A 17,687-nucleotide genomic window follows, 5' to 3' on the forward strand; every position below is an offset into this window, starting at 1 on the left:
TTTCCAGGCTGAGGCCCTTCCCAGCTCCCTCAGCCCCTCCTGGTTCTCCAGACCCATTTCCAGCTCCATTCCCTTCCCTGGGCACTCTCCAGCCCCTCCAGGTGTTTGTCATGAAGGTCTCCAGAGTGTGAACGACCAGGACTGTGCAGAGAGCAGGGTTTGGTTGCTGCTGAGCAGACATCACATTAAATTGAAAGGGAAGTGTGATGTAGGTCCTGTCGGTGCTGTAACACAGCCAGGGGAGGTGTTTGCAGCCCTGACTCTGTGCACAGGAGAGCAAAACCTTGTAAGATGAAGGGAATGGCTCTTTCCTGCACCCAGAGGAGGTGATGCCCTAAATATGCCCTCTGCTTCCCAGGTACCCGCTCCAGTAGTCTTTACTTCTCCTCTGAGATGAAAAATATGAGTTAATATATTGGCAGGAACCTCATCACCCTGAGCAGAACTCACACCAATAAACCTGTGTGACCCAGGGGGAGAAAATTCCCTGCTTCATCTTTGGTTTTCTGGCTTTGGTACATCCCAGTTTGTCTCTGGCCTCTGTGTCATGTGTGGGAGAATTAACCAGACTGGATTGTTGGTGCCCAGAGCAGCCAAAATATAATAAATATTTATTATTCCTCTAGTTGCAGTGATATGAATGCAATCTAAATTATTTAATCCTATCAGACATTTGAGATGCCAGTGACAACCAGCTCGGGCCAGAGAAAATCCAGCTCTTTGTGTCAGTGCAAAGCCTGTGTCTTTCTGCAAAAACAATTCTCCAGGCTGTGGAGAACATTTCCCATTTTCCTCTGGGAAAAGCTGTGAGTGGTGCCTTGGACTACCTAGAACAAAGGCTGGACAGAGCTAGAGAATAAAGTGGGGATTTATTAAAGGCATTCAACAGATACACCCTGGGCAGTGCAAGAACCTGGCAGAGGCTACACCAAAGATGGACCCAGGATTCGCGACAGTCACAAGTTTTTTTGGCAGATAAAAGTTTGGTCCATTTGCATATCAGAGGTTAATTCTCCAATTGCAGCTTCAGGTGATGAAGTCACATTCCCCAGTTTGCCCCTCCCAGTTCACTTTTGTTTGTGCTTTTCAGGCCTGAGGCTGTGAGGTGTCCTTGGTTCTCAGGGCAGAGGGATTGTTCTGTGTGCCCAAGCTGAGAACAGAGCTCACAAACACTGCAGGGAGCTCAGAGCTACACACTGATGCAGGACAGGAGCTGGAAAATGTAAAAACTAAAATTTAAGGACCCAGCTGGCCGAGTGATTGCTCTCTGTGTCTGTTGCAGGTGCCTGTCGTGCGTGGAGAGCCCCTACCGCTGCCACTGGTGCAAGTACCGGCACGTGTGCACCCACGACCCCAGCTCCTGCTCCTTCCAGGAGGGACGAGTCAAGATGCCTGAGGTAGGCACAACACACATCTGAGATGCTCAGGGCTGGTGTCACTTTCACAGAACTCACAGAATCTCTGGACTGGAAGAGCCCTTCACGGCCCTGGAGTCCAGCCCAGCCCCTGGCACCCAGTGCCACCTCCAGGCTGGTTAAACACCCCCAGGGATGGTGACTGCACCCCCTCCCCGGGCAGCCATTGCAGAACTTTCTCCCCCTTGCTGGAAAAGCTTTTTCCTGTAGGTGGATACAGTATGGGTGAATGAAGGTGGTATATAATGTAATCTTATCCCCTAAAGAGTTGCAGCTGAACCAGTTACTAAAGATCAAGAGCGGGCTTGATGTTAACAGGCCACAGCTGCAGCCAATAAGAGCAGTGGTATAAAAGAGTGGATTGGTGGGAACTGCAGTCAGCTGGCTGCTGTGAGGACAAGGAAGAGTCAATGCCTAGAGGAGCTGCCTACAAGAAACATCAAGGAGGTGTGAAACTCTGGCAACATGGAACTCTTGCAATGTAATGACAATAGAACTCTTGGAATATAATGACGACGTTTCCTGCTCTCCAAGCTGGATTTCCCTTGGCCCAGCTCAGGCTGTGTGCTCTGGGTGTGCCAGTGCTGCTGGGGACAGAGCCCAGGGGCAGCTGGGCACAGGCACCTTTCAGGAGCTGTGACAGTGCTGGGGGCACCCTGAGTCTCCTTTCCTGCAGGCTGAGCACCCCCAGCTCCCTCAGGGCTCCCTCAGGGGTTGTGTCCCAGCCCCTCTCCAGCCCCGCTGCCCCTCTGGCCCTGCTCAGTGTCCCAAGGTCCTGCCCAGGCTGAGGGGGCACAGCTGGCACAGCCCTGGAGCTGAGCCGTGCCAGGGCACAGTGACCTCCCTGCTGCTGTGCCCTCCAGTGTGGCACAGCCAGGTGGCACTGGGCCCTTGGCCACCCCACCAGGGCACAGTGACCTCCCTGCTGCTGTGCCCTCCATTGTGGCACAGCCAGGTGGCACTGGCTCCTTGGCCACCAGGGCACAGTGACCTCCCTGCTGCTGTGCCCTCCATTGTGGCACAGCCAGGTGGCACTGGGCCCTTGGCCACCAGGGCACAGTGACCTCCCTGCTGCTGTGCCCTCCATTCCTGACACAGCCAGGTGGCACCAGGCCCTTGGGCACCAGGGCACAGTGACCTCCCTGCTCCTGCTGACCTTGTTAGACCACAAAGCCTTCTCCAGCTCCAGCCTCACCCTTTCCCTCCTCTGCTCACTCTCCCCTCTGCTCTGCCAAACTCCAGGGACCTGATCCCTCCCTCCCTCCTGCACACCACAGGCAGTGTAATGTGGGAAATTAATTTGTAGAGAATTCTCAAAGCCTGACAGAGAGCTCACATCTGTATGTAAACTTTGAGATGAGAAATGCTGATTTAGGAAAGCCCTGGAATGGGACAGGCATTGCTGAGAGAGAAATGGAACTGGAAACAAGTTCCAAAGGGTGGCCTTGCAAATAAGAGTGGATTCTTTGAAGAAACAGAACTGTGAAAGATGCATTGCAGTGGGACCCACCAGGGGTAATTTTAGATGATTGGCTTTAAGGCATTTACAGCATGGTGTGGCTAAAGCTGATAGGTCAAGAAACACTTATAATATCTTGTAATTAAGAAATAGCTGGCTTCTGATTGTGATGGTGTGAATTAAAACATCTGTATTGTATCACCCTTCACATGAGACTGAAAATGGAATAAAAGTTTTTAACATGCCTCTCAGCTGCCCCATCTCTGGGTGAGAAAAGGGCATAATCCAACAGTGTGTGACCTTGGAAACTCATCACAAACTCCTGGCCCCAAAGCTCAGGGAGGGATGGTAAACACTGGTTGTGCATTTCCTCCAAGAGAGAAGGAGGTTACCAACCCCAGGGGAGAATTTAGGGCTTTGGCCATGGGTTCAGTAGATCCCAGCTGTGTTTGGAACACCTCTGGGGCTTTGTGGGTTTGGTGCCTAATGGCAGATGCATCCAGCTGCCCCCCCAGATTGCCACTGACAGAGCTGAACTGGAGCTTGGGTCTTAAGACAGAGCTGCAAATGCTGCCTGGCTGGTGTTGTAAGCAAGGAGCCCTTGCAGGCAAGGAGAATACAAATAGGAAACCACTTAATTCCTTCCTGGTGCCACATGTAGTGTCTGTGACATTGCCATTCCCTCCCACCCCTTCTGTAAATGCTGGTGGAGCTGTCACATTTGTGCTGGTTGAGATGTCCTGCATCAGATGTCCTGACCTGCTCTGGCACTGGGAAAAGCCATAAATACTCATGAGTTCTCCATCTGCCAGCATTCAGGATTTTCTGTAGAGCTACTGGAAAATGTGCTGAGGAGCTGGAGAGTTTGATACCCTGAGCTTGGTGGTGGAGGGGTGAGGAAAGGCAGACCTTTATTATTCCAGAATTTGAGTTATTCCAAAGCCTTGTCATTCTTTGGCCAGTCCTGCTGGCCACAGGTTTCTGTCCCATCCACTCCAGGCACTGTGGGAACCTCATTTTCTCACTCAGTGGGATCTTCTGGGACATTTTGTCTTAGTTTTCCACTGAGCCATGTCACCACCACCACCACCCCTGCTCTCCTCTGGTGTGCTTCAAGCCCAGGACTCACCTTCCCAGCTCTCCTCCCCTCCAATCCCCTGCCCAAAGTGAGATGCCCACAAACCTCAGTGGATCTCCTGATCCACCAGAAAAGAGGAGATCATGAGAGTTATCCCAGTTTCTTAGGGAAGGGACAGGGGGTGGCACAGCCACTGCTCTTTGCTTTGTTCTCCCCAAGGTGTTGCTCTGCAGAGCTGGGGAGAGGCAGGAATTCATCAAACTCTGCATGGTTTTAGCTTCATCACTTCTCTTCTGTCTAGTTCTGTTTCTGAAAGATGTCCTCTTCAGGAGGCAGCTCCATTCTGGGGGGGCTTTGTCAGCAGAGTTTGCTGTTCCTCTCTTCTACCCCCTTTAACAGAGAATTCCCTGCTAAGCTTTGTGTACTCCCTTTATGATCTTGTAAAAGTGAGATTTTCATGGCAGCAGGAAGAGGCACAGACCTGACCTGGGAAAGCCACAACTGATCTTCAAGGCAATGACAGCATCGTGGATGTCGCACTGCTAATGGGGGCTGCAGCGGTTTTTTTTGCCTTCTCTGGGCACAAATGGGATCTCATTCCTCTGGGATCCAACATTTGGAATTATCTGCTAAGCTCAGGAGCTGGTTTTGCTGTCTGCTCCACAGAGGAAGGAATGGAATGATAAAATCTCCAAGAATAAAGGGCTTGCAACTCCCAGAACTTTCAGAGCTTGCTTTGTGCCTGGCAGTGCGAGAAATGCCCTGCAGCTCCAGGCTCCTTCTCATTCCCTCTGAGTGTTTGTGCCTCTCAAGGGCTGGGGAAGGATGGCATCACAAGTGCCCTCTGACAAACAGATTTGCAATCACTCTATGGCCAGAAAGGTTTTTTTTTTTATTTATTTTTCTTCTTTTTTGTCAAATGGCACTTTGAAGGAATGTCTATCTCCCACGCTTCTCCTCAAAGACATCTTGTCACTGACTCACTGCTCTCACCAAAACTTCCACTGCCTGTTTTTCACTGTCACCTGCAATTCTATCATTTTCTGTCCTGTGCACTTTAGTGGATTCTCTGAGCAATATAAACCATTCAGTTCCCTGAAGAATCCCAGCCTGGCTCCTCACTGCCAACCCAAACTGTGACAGTGTTCGCAGGGGTCCCAGGATGAGGGAAGAGAGGAGGATCTCACTCCATGTTTCAGAAGACTGATTTATTATTTTATGATATAAATTACAGTAAAACTATGCTAAAAGAATAGAAGAAAGGATTTCATCAGAAGGCTGGCTAAGAATAGAATAACAAGGAATGACAACAAAGGCTTGTGTCTCAGAGAATCCAAGCCAGCTGACTGTGATTGTCCATTAATTAGAAACAACCAACATGAGACCAATCACAGATGCACCTGTTGCATTCCACAGCAGCAGATAATCAAAGTTTACACTTTGTTCCTGAGGCCTTTCAGCTTCTCAGGAGGAAAAATCCTAAGGAAAGGATTTCTCATAAAAGATATCTGTGACACCCAGACCTTCCCTGGTTCCTGGTGGTGCAACGTGACTCACTTGGTTGGCAAGACCCAGGTCTGTCCCCATCTTCAGCAGAGCTCAAAGTCACCCTCACTATAATAGTGGCTCTATTTTCTCTGGCCTCTCACATCCATTCTCCTTTCAATCCTTTCCTCTGCCAGCATTTGGAGCCCTGGAGGATGAGGAGAGGGAAGGCTTTGCCCCCAGCCAGGCATGAGTACCTGCTAAGTAAATCTTACTGGGAAGCATGGAGTGGTTGGACCATCCCATTTGCTGTCTCTCCGTGAGTTTGCTGAGCAGATTAACTCAGGCATCCTCCCAAAACAAATATTGGTGTTACTCTGTCACATGGACCTGTGCCATGGACTCCTTCCCTCTGGAGCCATCAGTGCTGGCACACCAAGCCTTCCCCCTCCCCATCACTGTGGCCTTCACCTTCTCTTGCTATGCCCACCCTCAGGTGTTTTTTTTTTTTTTCTCTATTTGCCCATACAATATCTTGCCATCCTGTGGGAAGAGGCTTCCCACTCTCCAGATGGTCTGGGCTGCAAATGGGCTCACTTGGGCTGGCATCCCTCAGCCAGTCTGAGGTGCTCTCAAAGGAAGGTTGTGCCTTTTTGTCCTCATAACTCCATCATTTCCTTAGGATGCCTCACAAATTTCTGGGCTCAGCCTTTCATCTAGGCCTTATTTGTGTTCTCTGAGAGTATCTTGGGGGTTTTTGCTTGTAGTGTGAGATGCTGGTTAGAGCAGGATGCTGGATGGATGTGAGACTGACCCAGAGGGACAGCAGAAAGGCTTTGGCTGTGACCCACATTGTCCAGGAAATGCTGTAACCTGCCATCCAAGGACAGCCTTTGAATTGCCTTGTGGATAGGCTGGGAATGGCAAAACAACCAGAGATGGAGAAAGGACAGGCAATGTCTGTTCCCTCACCCTCAGCTCTGAGATCTAACTTTCTTACCTGTCAGGTGAATCAGCTCTGTCTGTAACAGATGTGGATCAGCCACTCTGGGAGCTTTGGGAAAGCCCAGGTTTGCTCCAGTGAAGAGCTCCAGCTTAGTCACAAAGCAGGAGTATTTATGATTATGGCACTGATCTTAATCACAGAGGGTTCAGGATGTCCCCAGATGATTTGTAGAAGAAATACTTCACCTTGGCGTGTAATTTCCCTTTACAGCATGGTTTTTAAAGCCAGGCCCACTCACTTGAAATATACTGAGTGACTTCTTGCTTTAGAAAGGGGAGCTGATATTATTGTTACTGAGGCAGGAAGGGAAAGCTTGAGGGAAAAAGGACATTTTAATACTGGAGTGGATTGTTGCTGCTACTGTTGTTGTTTTTCCCAAAGAGCTGATGGCAAAAGTAGAGAGAATTAGTCTCAGAGATAGAAGGGAGTGGACTTCTGGGGGTTTTCCTTTGTCATCCTGTCTCTGCTTTTGACATCTGCTGCTGACCAGAGCTGAAGTCAGAGTGCAGGCTCAGAGTCTAAGCACAAACCATTGCATTGCAGATTCCTGTTCTGAAATCAACCCTCACCTGACACAATCCCCAGGCAAGAGAGGTCAGCCACTTCCTCTGTAAATGGGCAAGACAGTCAACAAGAACTGGGGGGAAACTGAGGCAAGAGGGGTAAAACAATGGATTTGAGGGTCCCCAGTGTGACAGGGGCTGTAGAAACAGCACCTGTGGTTTCAATTAGATATCAGATAAAAGATATCAATTACCCAGTGCTGATTACATCATCTGTCTTGTCCCCATTCAGATCTGCTCTGATCCAGGGAGGAGTTTTCATATCAATGTTTCTGTAAAAGGATGGGATGCTGGGATAGCCTGCTTGAGTTGATGGGATAAAGGACTAAACCTTTTATTTGTGCTTTTTTCTCTGAGATGAACATTATCTTGTTCCAGGCCTCGCAAGGATTTTAGCTTTGTGTAGGGAAAAAAAGGAGGGGGAAAATGGCACAAGCCAAAAGCAAGCCTAGATAACAAATCTGTTATTCACCAGGTTTAACAGATACATAATAATTTAATTACCTTGAAGGAGGTTTTCATCTTTTCCTGCTCAGCCGACATGTGTGTGCATGTGTTTTTCTTTCTCCCCCAAACAAGCCTTTCATTAAAAGGATTTTCATCTGCTGCCTAAAAAGGGGAGAGAAGAAAAGATCTCTCACTGAGGTGTTTTATGTGGAGTTGTACGTGCTAATGACAGCAAAGCCCACATAAAAGGAACAACTGCTTCAAATATTCATTTGTCAGGAGTGCTGGGGAGCCCTGTGAGCTGCGTGCTGGTGAGCAGCTGCTGAGGAGCAGAGCATGGCTTTGCTCCTGCCTTGGGCCAAACCAAGAGCTGCCCTGGTGGCCTCCATCACCCCTGCACTGATTTGGCTCTGCCTGGCTGCTGGTCCTTCTTGGGAAGGTGTTTGTTGGGAAATGGAGTGGAAGGAAGGGGGGGAAAAGAAGGAGGGTGATGATGCCTGAACTGACAGGCATCCAAGAGGCATTTGGATAATGTTGTTAGTAACAGGCTCTAAATTTTTGTTAGTCCTGAAGTGGTCAGGAAGTAGGGCAGAATGGTGATTGTAGGTCCCTTTGAAACAAAAATACAATATTTTATTCTACTCCATTAGGGAAAATTATTCTGTTCCATTCTGTTCCATTCCTATATCATCCCAATTTATTTGTTTAATATCCATGTCTCCTTATCATGGACTTTGTAATAAACTCAGCAGTGCCTTCCCCATCCTGCTGCTCCCTCTCAGACTCAGAGGGGACTTTGCCCCAAGGCCTCCAAAACCCAGATGTGTTTCCAGGCCCTCCAAATGTTTAGTTTTGTCCTCTTTTTGAGGTGCAGAAGGAAGTCACGGCACCCACCTGCTCCCAAAATGCACCCCAGTGAACGGGGTGGCTGCACTGGGGAGGGGACAGAGGACCTGCTGGGCCATTGGGGAGGAGCATGGCCAACTCCTTGCTCCCTTGTATCAAAAACACTTCTGGTGATGCATCTTCAGCTGTTGCTGTGGCAACTGCTCAGTTTCCATCCCTCTCCTCTTTCCAGCTTCACTTAACCCATCTAGAGAGGCGACTGCTGGAAGCCTCAGTATGGGGAGAGGAGAAAACCCATCCCTGTTCAAATGAATGCACCTCTCCTCTCTCAGGGGCTGCAATGACAGCTCCAGCCAGGCCAATCCCAGAGCTCCAAACCCTCTCCTGGCTTGTCAATTATCCCTTCACTTCTCCTGGCACCTGCCTGTCATTGAGGGGAGGGTGTGAGGTGGAGTTTCTATGGCAACTGCAGGCAGCTTGCTGGGCAAGGCAGGGGTGATGCCTTGAGAATCTGAGCTAGAGCAGAGGCTGGGCAGAGCTCCAGAATAAAGCAGGGATTCATTCACAGGATCTCCTCCATGGCTGCACCTTGGGCAGCAGCAGAGCCCAGCCAGGGCTGCACCCAAGATGAACCAAAACGGCCCCAAAATGCACGAGCGCTGCCGGGGTCTGTCCCTGGGATCAGCTCTGCTCCATTTGCACCTTGCAGTTCATTGTCCCATTGCAGCTTTAGCCCAGGCAGTCCCACCCTGCTTGTTTTTCTCTCTCCAGCCCATGGGGTTTGTGCTCCTGGGCTGAGATTTGGGGCATTTGTCCTTGGTGCCCAGCTGGAGCAGGAATTGTTTTGTCTCCCTGCTCTGTGCACACAGCTCACCATCCCATAATGTGAAGCTCAGAACTGCACACTAAAGCAGCACAGAATGTGAAAAATAATTTAAAAGACATATAAAATATGCCTTTTTTATACCTTGTATATGCCTCAGGTATATTATTTTATACCTGAGGCATCAGGGGCACTGGCAGCCACCCCATGCAGGTAGGATCTGCACACATTTCGCGGTACCTGCAGCACAGGGGGTTGGTGTTTAGCATCTGTTTCGCTCCTAGAAGGGTTTCCAGGCACGTGTGATGCAGTTTGGTCTGCTCTGCATCATGCCCAGGGAAGGCAGGGGTAATCCAGGAGGAGGCTGCAGCTGGTGGTTTGGATCCAGCTGTGCCTTGGGACTCCTGGTGGTTTGGCATTTCAGGCTGTGGCATTTCAGCCCCCATCTATCATTACAGCACTTTCCCAGAAAAGGAGATGTGTCCTGTAGTGGGTACATCCTCTTCAGAGGGGGTGCTTCAGATAATGATGAGAGGAAATTAAACACAGAAAATGGAGGCTGGGCAAAAAGCTGCCCTTTTTTCAGGGAGCCTTGTTAGAGCATGAAAATGCTGCTCAGAGCCACAGGTTTGATTTCAGCAGATGAGAGTTGTATTTCTGACGCTGAGTTGGCTTGGACACGTTCACCTTTCCGTGCCCCTGATTCCCTCACACCTTCTGATTTGGGTAAGCACTTCCAGTTAATGGGTGCTTGTACCATCCTTAGTTCCTGGAGCTGTGATCTCACAGTGGGGGCTGACCGTGAGAAGCCTTTGAACACGTAAAAACAAATTAGATAATTTGCTGTTGTTTGCCAGTCACGATGACTTGCACTGAGGTGAAGAAGAAGGAAAGTGTGAAGAGGCTTCTTCTGTTATTTTTGGGTATCTTTTGCCATCTCTGAGCCTTTCTGCCCTGCAGTCATCCAGCTGGCAGGGAAAAAGGCTGGTAACTTGTTCCATTTCTGCAGAGTTTCAGAGATGTATTAATTCATAGAATCATAGAGTGGTTTGGGTTGGAAAGGATCTTAAAGATCATCTCATTCCATGGGCAGGGACACCTTCCACTATCCCAGGTTGCTCCAAGCCCTGTCCAGCCTGGCCTTGGACACTTCCAGGGATCCAGGGGCAGCCACAGTTTCTCTGGGCAACCTGTGCCAGGGCCTTCCCACCCACAGAATAAATAATTTCTTCTTAATATATATCTCATGTGTCTAATATCTAATCTATTTCTGATCATTATGGTGGTGAATCTTCAGGAAATCTGCCCTGGTGCACAACAGCTCCATCCTTTCTCCTCTTGTTGAGATGTCCAACCAAACCACCAGAGGATCTGAGAAATGATGGAAAAGGGTTTTTCTGAGAGCAGCAAATCCTACCTTAATGCACATCTTGTTTTCTTAGAGCTCAGCCTCACCTTGTGAGTGACTAATCAAGGACCTGCTCGTGTGATTTCGAGGAGCAGCTCAGGGTTGGAATGAGAGATACAAGGAACATCTGACACTCAGCACTGTGTCCCTGCTGTTTTTCATAACAGTTGGGCTGCTCATCTTTGTCATGCAGGATTATCTATCCCACAGGACAGAGTGATCTCAGAATGCAGCAGGCTAATGTTCATCTGTCCCCGCCAACACAGCATCCTTGACAAAACACCGGGAAGAGCTTATGTTGTTTTGAAAGCCCAGCTCAGTGCAGTGCTGTTGTAATGCCTCAAGTGGCTACAGGGTGTTCTGGCTCTCTGGATATCTGTCAGGACTGCTGAGATCCCTGTGGCACCCTGCAGTCTGAGGGGGGAAGGACAATTCCCCATTCACACAGTCCAGGGTGATGTCTTGGCTTGGAAGAATTTGCTTTTCTGCATTGTAGCATCAGCTGCGTTCACCGCTTTGGGGGCTGGCCAAGGAGAAACATTCTCAGGATGTTGAGGCTGCAGATAAGAGGTGAGGCTGGAATGTGAGTCCTGCCTCTCTTGGGGCATCTCCAGGAGCCCAAACCCTCCTTTCCTGCCTGCACTTTGAGTATGAGTCCATTTGCTTTGGTGTTATCCCACGTTGCCATGGATCTCGGGGAGGGAAAGGATGATAAGAGCTGTGATATCGTGGTCTTGACCTTCCCACTGTGGGAGCCAAGCTGTGATGATTCCTGGGGCTTCTGTCCTGGTTTCTGAAGGAAGTGACCTCTGTGCAACCTCCAGCCCATCTGTTCCTCTGTCTCCTCCATCCACTGCCAAGCTCACTGACCATTCTGGGCCTCGTTGGGCCAAAGTCTGGAGCCCTCAAAGTTCCAGAGAGTCTGGAGTTCTCAGGTTCCTACTGGCTATAAAAATGCACAGCTTTAGAGGAGAAATAGGCCTTCAGTCCTCTTAGGAAGAAGGCACTACAGCTTGGGCTCAACCCTCGTTAGACCCCAGAAATCCCCATGGGAGGGTGTTGTCATTGGAATGCCTCCCACTTCTGAGGAATTCTTAGTTTGATAATATCCCTTGTGTGTGCCAAACCCGTTTCTTGGCACTGGTTAATAATGAACTTCGTTGAGGAGTGACAGGTCAATGTCATTATCATAGAATCAGAGTGATTTTGGTTGGAAGGGACCTTAAACATCCTCTAATTCCAACCCCTCTGTTGTGGGCAGGAACATGTATAGAAGTTCTTGTGAACTTCTGGTAGAACTCCTTACAGAAGGCTGGCTGGGAAGGGTGCAGATTTATATAGGCATAATTAGAGAAGGAATTAATTACTGTTTTATGAGCTGTCTGTGCTCTACTCCGTGCCTTCCACAGCTTTGCACAATCCACTTTTCCTGTGTGAGTTGTTCGGAAGAACTCCCTTACTTAACCAGGGTTTTCCTTTAACAAAAGGCAGATTGCCCAAGTAAATACATGGTTTTCTTGTCTCTTGCACACACACCACCTTTCTCAATGCACATATTCATATTATTTATTATTTCCAAGCTCAGGAAGCATCAGGACTGAGGCTGCTCATGTGTCTCCAGCAGCCTCTTCTCAACGAGCAGATGGACCTCATGACAAAACCATTGACTATTTTTGTCACTGGTCCACTCCCCTAATCCAGTGACCAGAAGGCTCCTGCTCTCTGGATCATTACTTCTCCTTCTGAGAGTGTGTCAAAGCAGCAAAGGGCTGAAAGAAAGCTAATGTTGTGTCTCTATTTAAAAAGGATAAATGTGGCGCTGGATAATTATGGCAGCCTGACCTTGATCCTCGTGAAATAATGGACCAGCTAAGAAAGACTCTATTAATAAAGAATTAAAGGAGGGTAAAATCATTAATGTTCATCAGCAGTGATGTGTGGACTGACTTCAGAGGCAGAACAGTCCTGGGCTAGGATCAAGCTCTCAACAGACCTGGGTCATTTCCCAGCGCTGCCTGCCTGGCCTTGGGGGAATCACTTTGCTCCCAATCACCAGGAGTGGGCAGTGAGCCATGGCAGGGGAGGTTGCTTATCTTCATTTAGATCCTGCTTGTGAGCAGCCACTCTCTGGTGATCAGCATCACTCATCACTCCCCAGCCTCCACAACACCAGGCCAGGGACCCAGGGCAGCTGAGCTGATGATCTCCAGTCCATCAGTGAGGAGGCTCTGCTAGAGGTTTCCCTGAGGAATTTTGGATGTTCCATCCCTGGGAGGGTTCAAGGCCAGGTTGAAGCCACCTGGGATAGTGGAAGGGGGTGAAACTGGATGGCTTTCAATGTCCCTTCCAGCCCAGCCCATTTTATGACCTGCTGGTCTCCCTCCAGCTGTGGTACCTGTGCCCTGATCTGTGCAAGCCACCACTGACGTGTGTCACAGTCATATTTTCTGAAAAATCCCTTTGCCCAGGATTTTCTCCTGGGAGGCTGAGAAGCCTCAGAGAAAAAGGAAAACAATATTATCTCATTTGCTTCTCCTGTGTTTTGCTGCTTTGGAACGTGGTTGGAGATTGTTTACCCACAGGTGATTGTTTCATTGGGTTCTGCTGTGAGTTGTTTTCACTCTTTGGCCAATCAGTGCCAAGCTGTGTCGGGACTCTGGAAGGTGTCACAAGTTTTCATTAGTATCTTTTTAGCCTTCTGTCTGTATCCTTTCTGTATTCTTTAGTACAGTTTAGTATAGTATTCTTTAATATAATATAATATAGTAACATAAAACAATAAATTAGCCTTCTGAGAACATGGAATCAGATTCATTATTCCTTCCTGCCATGGGGCACCCCACAAATACAATAGACATGTGCAGCTGCCAGAGTGCACAGAGCTAAAACAGAACCAAATCTTTCCCTAGCCTGGCCACCAGCCTCCAGGCCAGCCCCCTTTTGCCAGGCACCAGAACCCCTTGCAATGCCTGACAAAAGAGAGCTGGAATTTGCTCCTGAGTGAGTGGAAGACTCTTGACCAGAAAGGAGCCCCCAGAAGTGACAGAGATGCAGGGACTCAATTATTCCTTTGTTGTCTCTGCAGATGTTTACACTTCCCATAAATCCTGTTGCTTTCTCCTCATCAGCTGCCTTTAAAGTTCGGAGCGTTTTCCTCATGTATTATTACTTTTGCTGTGCCAATAAATAAGCACACCATCAATCAGGCTAACAACACTGTAAACTTAGGAAGTGCAGATAAAATATATGGTGCATTAAAAAATTCTTTGACCGGGTGAGCTTTTTTTCGGAGCTGGTTTGATTGCTGCTGGTGCTGATGTAAATTTGGGAGAAGTATATCCAGAAATTTATGGAGCTTGGATTCCTGCCTACAAGGCATTGACCTGATTCCACTTTATAACATAATAACGTTCCCCAGCACTGTTTGTGTAAATTTTAAATATAATTTTTACGACGCTAAGAATTAGTGGTATAATAATGTAAACACAGCGTGGACTGTAACTCACCCCTTCTCCTCCTGCACTGGGGATGGAGAGCTCCTTGCTGCTTCCTTCTCCAGACTATCCAAGGTCTGGGAAGCTGTGCAGGAGTTTAAAAGGAACCAGCTTGGCAGTCCTGGAGCCCTGAGTTTGCCGTACAGGGTGGTGACCCTGTGTGACTGTGCAGAGGTGTGAGAGACAACTTCAGGAAACAAATTCCAGGCAGTCCCTGCTGCCTCTCATTTGTAAACTTGCTTTTTTCCTGCATTTTATCCAGGTGAAATCTGATTTCTGCAAGGTCAGTGAAAGGTCAGGGGGTTTTTGCCTCTCTTTTGCCTGTTTTCCCTCTCCTTTTTCTCATTCCTTGTCTGCCTTTTCTTTCTCTTTCCTTGGTCTGTTTTTGTTTTTAATCTAGTTTTTTTTTTTTTTTTTTAATCTAGTTTAATTTACAGAGCATCCAGATGCTGTGGTCTAGATATCTTTATAAAAACCCAATCCCTGCCTCTCAGCTCTTACCCTCTTGACTTGATTACAGCAGAGTGGGCGGGTGACAAAGCCAGAGGGAACGCAGAGAAAACAGAACATTGCAGCTCGGCAGAGCAGATGAACAAAAGATGTATTTGTTTACGTAATAACTGAGTAAATAACATTCTGAGTTTCATTTCTTACAGGGTCCCAAAGGGCCTGAGTGAGTCAATCTTGGTCACTGCTTAGATTCACTGTGTGGTCATTTTTTTTTCAGGCAAGATGCCTTAGATAAGGTACAAATATGTTCGCTGGATGAGGGATATAGAAAGGAAAGTCTTAAAAAAATCCTGTAAAGTTAAAGAAATGGATTTTAATGGCAGAAGAAAAGAGGAACTGGATGTTTTGAGTAATGATGAAGTTAGTGCTGGAATGAAGTAATGAAGGAGCAGTGAAGGAATTAATGGTCTGTTCCTGAATGGAGGTGACTCCTACTCTACTGGGAGAGGAAGGGTGAAAACCCATTGCCAAGGGTTGAGTAAAGAAATAAAGAAAATTAATATCTGGGCAGTGGTGCCCCCAGTGCCCTCAGCATTAGGTGAGCTTTATTTTTGTGCCATGCAAAGTGGAGATACAGCCAATGCTGCCAGGGATGGTGAGGGAGGAGTATGAAGGAAAAGCTGGAAAGGTTCCCTCCCCTGGATGCTCTGGCTGACAAGAGATGCACAAGTGGGGATGGGTGAGCCCCAGTAAAACCTGGGGGCTGTTCGTGGGTGGGGGGTTCATTGTATTAAACCTCCATGGATGTGTTCCCTGTTCCCATGTGGAATGCCTGCCACCCAAGGTAGATAAAACTCCTTTTCTACTGGGAACTGGAAAACACTTTGATGATCCTTTGGATCATAATCATGGCCAAAAACATTAACAGATAGCCAAACTGTGCAAAATAACTTGGGAGAAAGCCTGTGCAGTATCACAAGGCTGTGAGACATCCCAACCTGCCATTTCCCAGGAGAGGAACTTAGGATGTTTTGTCAGTCTCCAGCTTATACTGGGAAACAACACAGCGAAACCTCCATGAAATCATAACTCTGGATGTATGAAGCACCATAAAGAAACCAAACTAATTAGTTCAGGGCTAAGACCACACAGCCTCAGAGAAGCCTCCTCATCCTCTTTAGCAGCATCCTCTCAATGGCTCTCACCGGAGACCAACTCAGCTCAGCTCTGATGAAGGCCATAACACACATGTGAGAGAAAAGGTCCTCATATTTCTGAGACTTTATTATTCCTGCTAGCTACAACAAAAACACATTTGCAGGCACTCTATGAGGAGTTATAAATAAAGAAAATTAAACTACCATCGACCCAATGAGTACAGCTCATTTCGTGCAGTGGTTTCACTGCAAAAGCTCTCTGACTTGGTAATTGGCAAAATTTTGGTGATGTGAGGTGTGCATCGCTGCTGATACCAGTAATTGGCAAGGGTGGAGGATATTATTTTAAATGGACTGACTCATTTGAAAGCATTCAAGAGCTAGAATGAAGCTACACACACAAAATGAATCAACAATGATTCTCTGGATTGCCAGCTCCCCTTAGAGTCAGGCAAAAGGTTTAATTTATTATATATCAAAGGCAAAAAAGGGATGGGATTGTGCCCATCCTTGGTGCATTTGTTGGCAGTCTATGATTTTATTTCCCTACGTCCTGTGAAAACTGTATTTTTCCAACCAAGGAGAAGGATGAAGAGAAAGTGTCTCCACTGCAAAATGTCCAAAATAACTCTTTTTTACAAAGCCTTCTGCTTGGGTCTGCTCTGGTCAGCTTGATGCTTTACCCTCAAAAATACAAACCTGGCCCATTTTACTCCCAAAATTACAAACCTGGCCTGTTTTACTCCCAAAAATACAAGCCACCCAAAGCTTGATACAGGCTGCAAAAGGAGTTCTGTGTTTGAATCTGAACCCAGAGCCTGGTCCAAGCTCTGAGGTTTTATGCAGTACATCACCCAATGAAATTGCCTTTTCCCCTCCCCGTTTCAATTAGAAAGAACATTAGGTCAATCAGATAAAGCCACATTGGGAGGATTTCCTCTTTATGGCGCTTGCCTCTTCAATTATCTATAATGAACTTCCTCACAGCACTGCAAAGCTTTTTATATGCAAACGAACCCTGTTTTGGGGCTGCCTCAATCACGGCTCGTTAATGAACTTGAAACAAGTGTTATCGGAAAGGTTACAGCACCAGTGGTGGAGGGGGACAGGATAAAGCCCCACAAGAAAGACCAGGCTGGAGGGCTGGGATTGGCCTGCAGGTAGCAGAGTGGACTATCTCCATCCTCCATGCCCCAGCCCCCACCAGAGGCTTTTCTCTGTGACACACATCAAGTGAAATGCCCGCTCCTGGGGAACGGCTGCACGGCGGCTGATAGGGCTCACCCACCCTCCTGCCCCGCCGATTCCCTCTGCCAGGGCACCTCTCTCTCTCAGCTCCTGGAAACAAACAAGGAGAGGCTGCTGCCAATGTCTTTCCTTGTGCCAGGAGAAAGAGAGGGAGCTGAGGCAGAGGCTCCAGGATTTGTTGGGCAGGTGATGGGGAAGGGTCAGGGGTGTTGAAGATATAAGGTCCCAAATGGTGTTTGCGTCTGCTGGTGTGATCAGTACTGAAAACTCTTTATTATAGCCTAGATCACCTCCTTCTTTTGCTCTCTGGGGTTTTTACTGGTCTTAAATCAGCCAGGATTATAGATTATGCCTCACTTTTTTGTGCTGAGCAGCTGCAAGGAGCCTTGATGCTGGTGTGCCATGGTATGGTGGAACCATTGGACCCAAGCTTGGGAAGACTTTTCAGATGGTTAAACCTTGCTCTTTTATCAAGAAAAATACTTCAGTGACACTTTACCCATTTGTGTGTCAGCCTTAGGAGCTCCCTGGAGAGGTTCCATCACAGAACAGAGCAGCAGTGAGGACAGGGAGGGCTGGATCAGGGAGTAGCTCCTCAATCCTGCACCCCCAAGAGTGCAGAGGGTGGCAGTGATAAAGCTCATCCCTGCATTGCAGTACTGCATGGGTTTTCCACCTCCAACCCTTCCTCCTTCCAGCCAGGTTAATGGCATGGCCTGTTAAGCCTTGGCAGCGCAAATCAAGCCAGGCCTTGTGCCAGATTATCTCAGGCAAAGAGCCACTGGATCTGAGGTGGTTCAGCTCCACC

The 17,687-nt window shown here is 48.1% G+C and overlaps 1 protein-coding gene across 4 annotated transcripts in view; it reads left to right on the plus strand.

Moving 5' to 3' along the window:
* PLXNA4 (plexin A4) overlaps positions 1 to 17,687 on the plus strand; it is a 512,377-nt gene that overhangs the window by 394,941 nt on the left and 99,749 nt on the right. For all 4 annotated transcript variants that reach the window (XM_063153651.1, XM_063153652.1, XM_063153649.1 and 1 more), the window contains exon 9: positions 1,283 to 1,397. In XM_063153651.1, the coding sequence (XP_063009721.1) occupies positions 1,283 to 1,397 (115 nt within the window). The remainder of the gene's footprint in view (positions 1 to 1,282; positions 1,398 to 17,687) is intronic.

The sequence above is a fragment of the Melospiza melodia genome, chromosome 4, assembly GCF_035770615.1.
Source record: "Melospiza melodia melodia isolate bMelMel2 chromosome 4, bMelMel2.pri, whole genome shotgun sequence".
NCBI lineage: Eukaryota > Metazoa > Chordata > Aves > Passeriformes > Passerellidae > Melospiza > Melospiza melodia.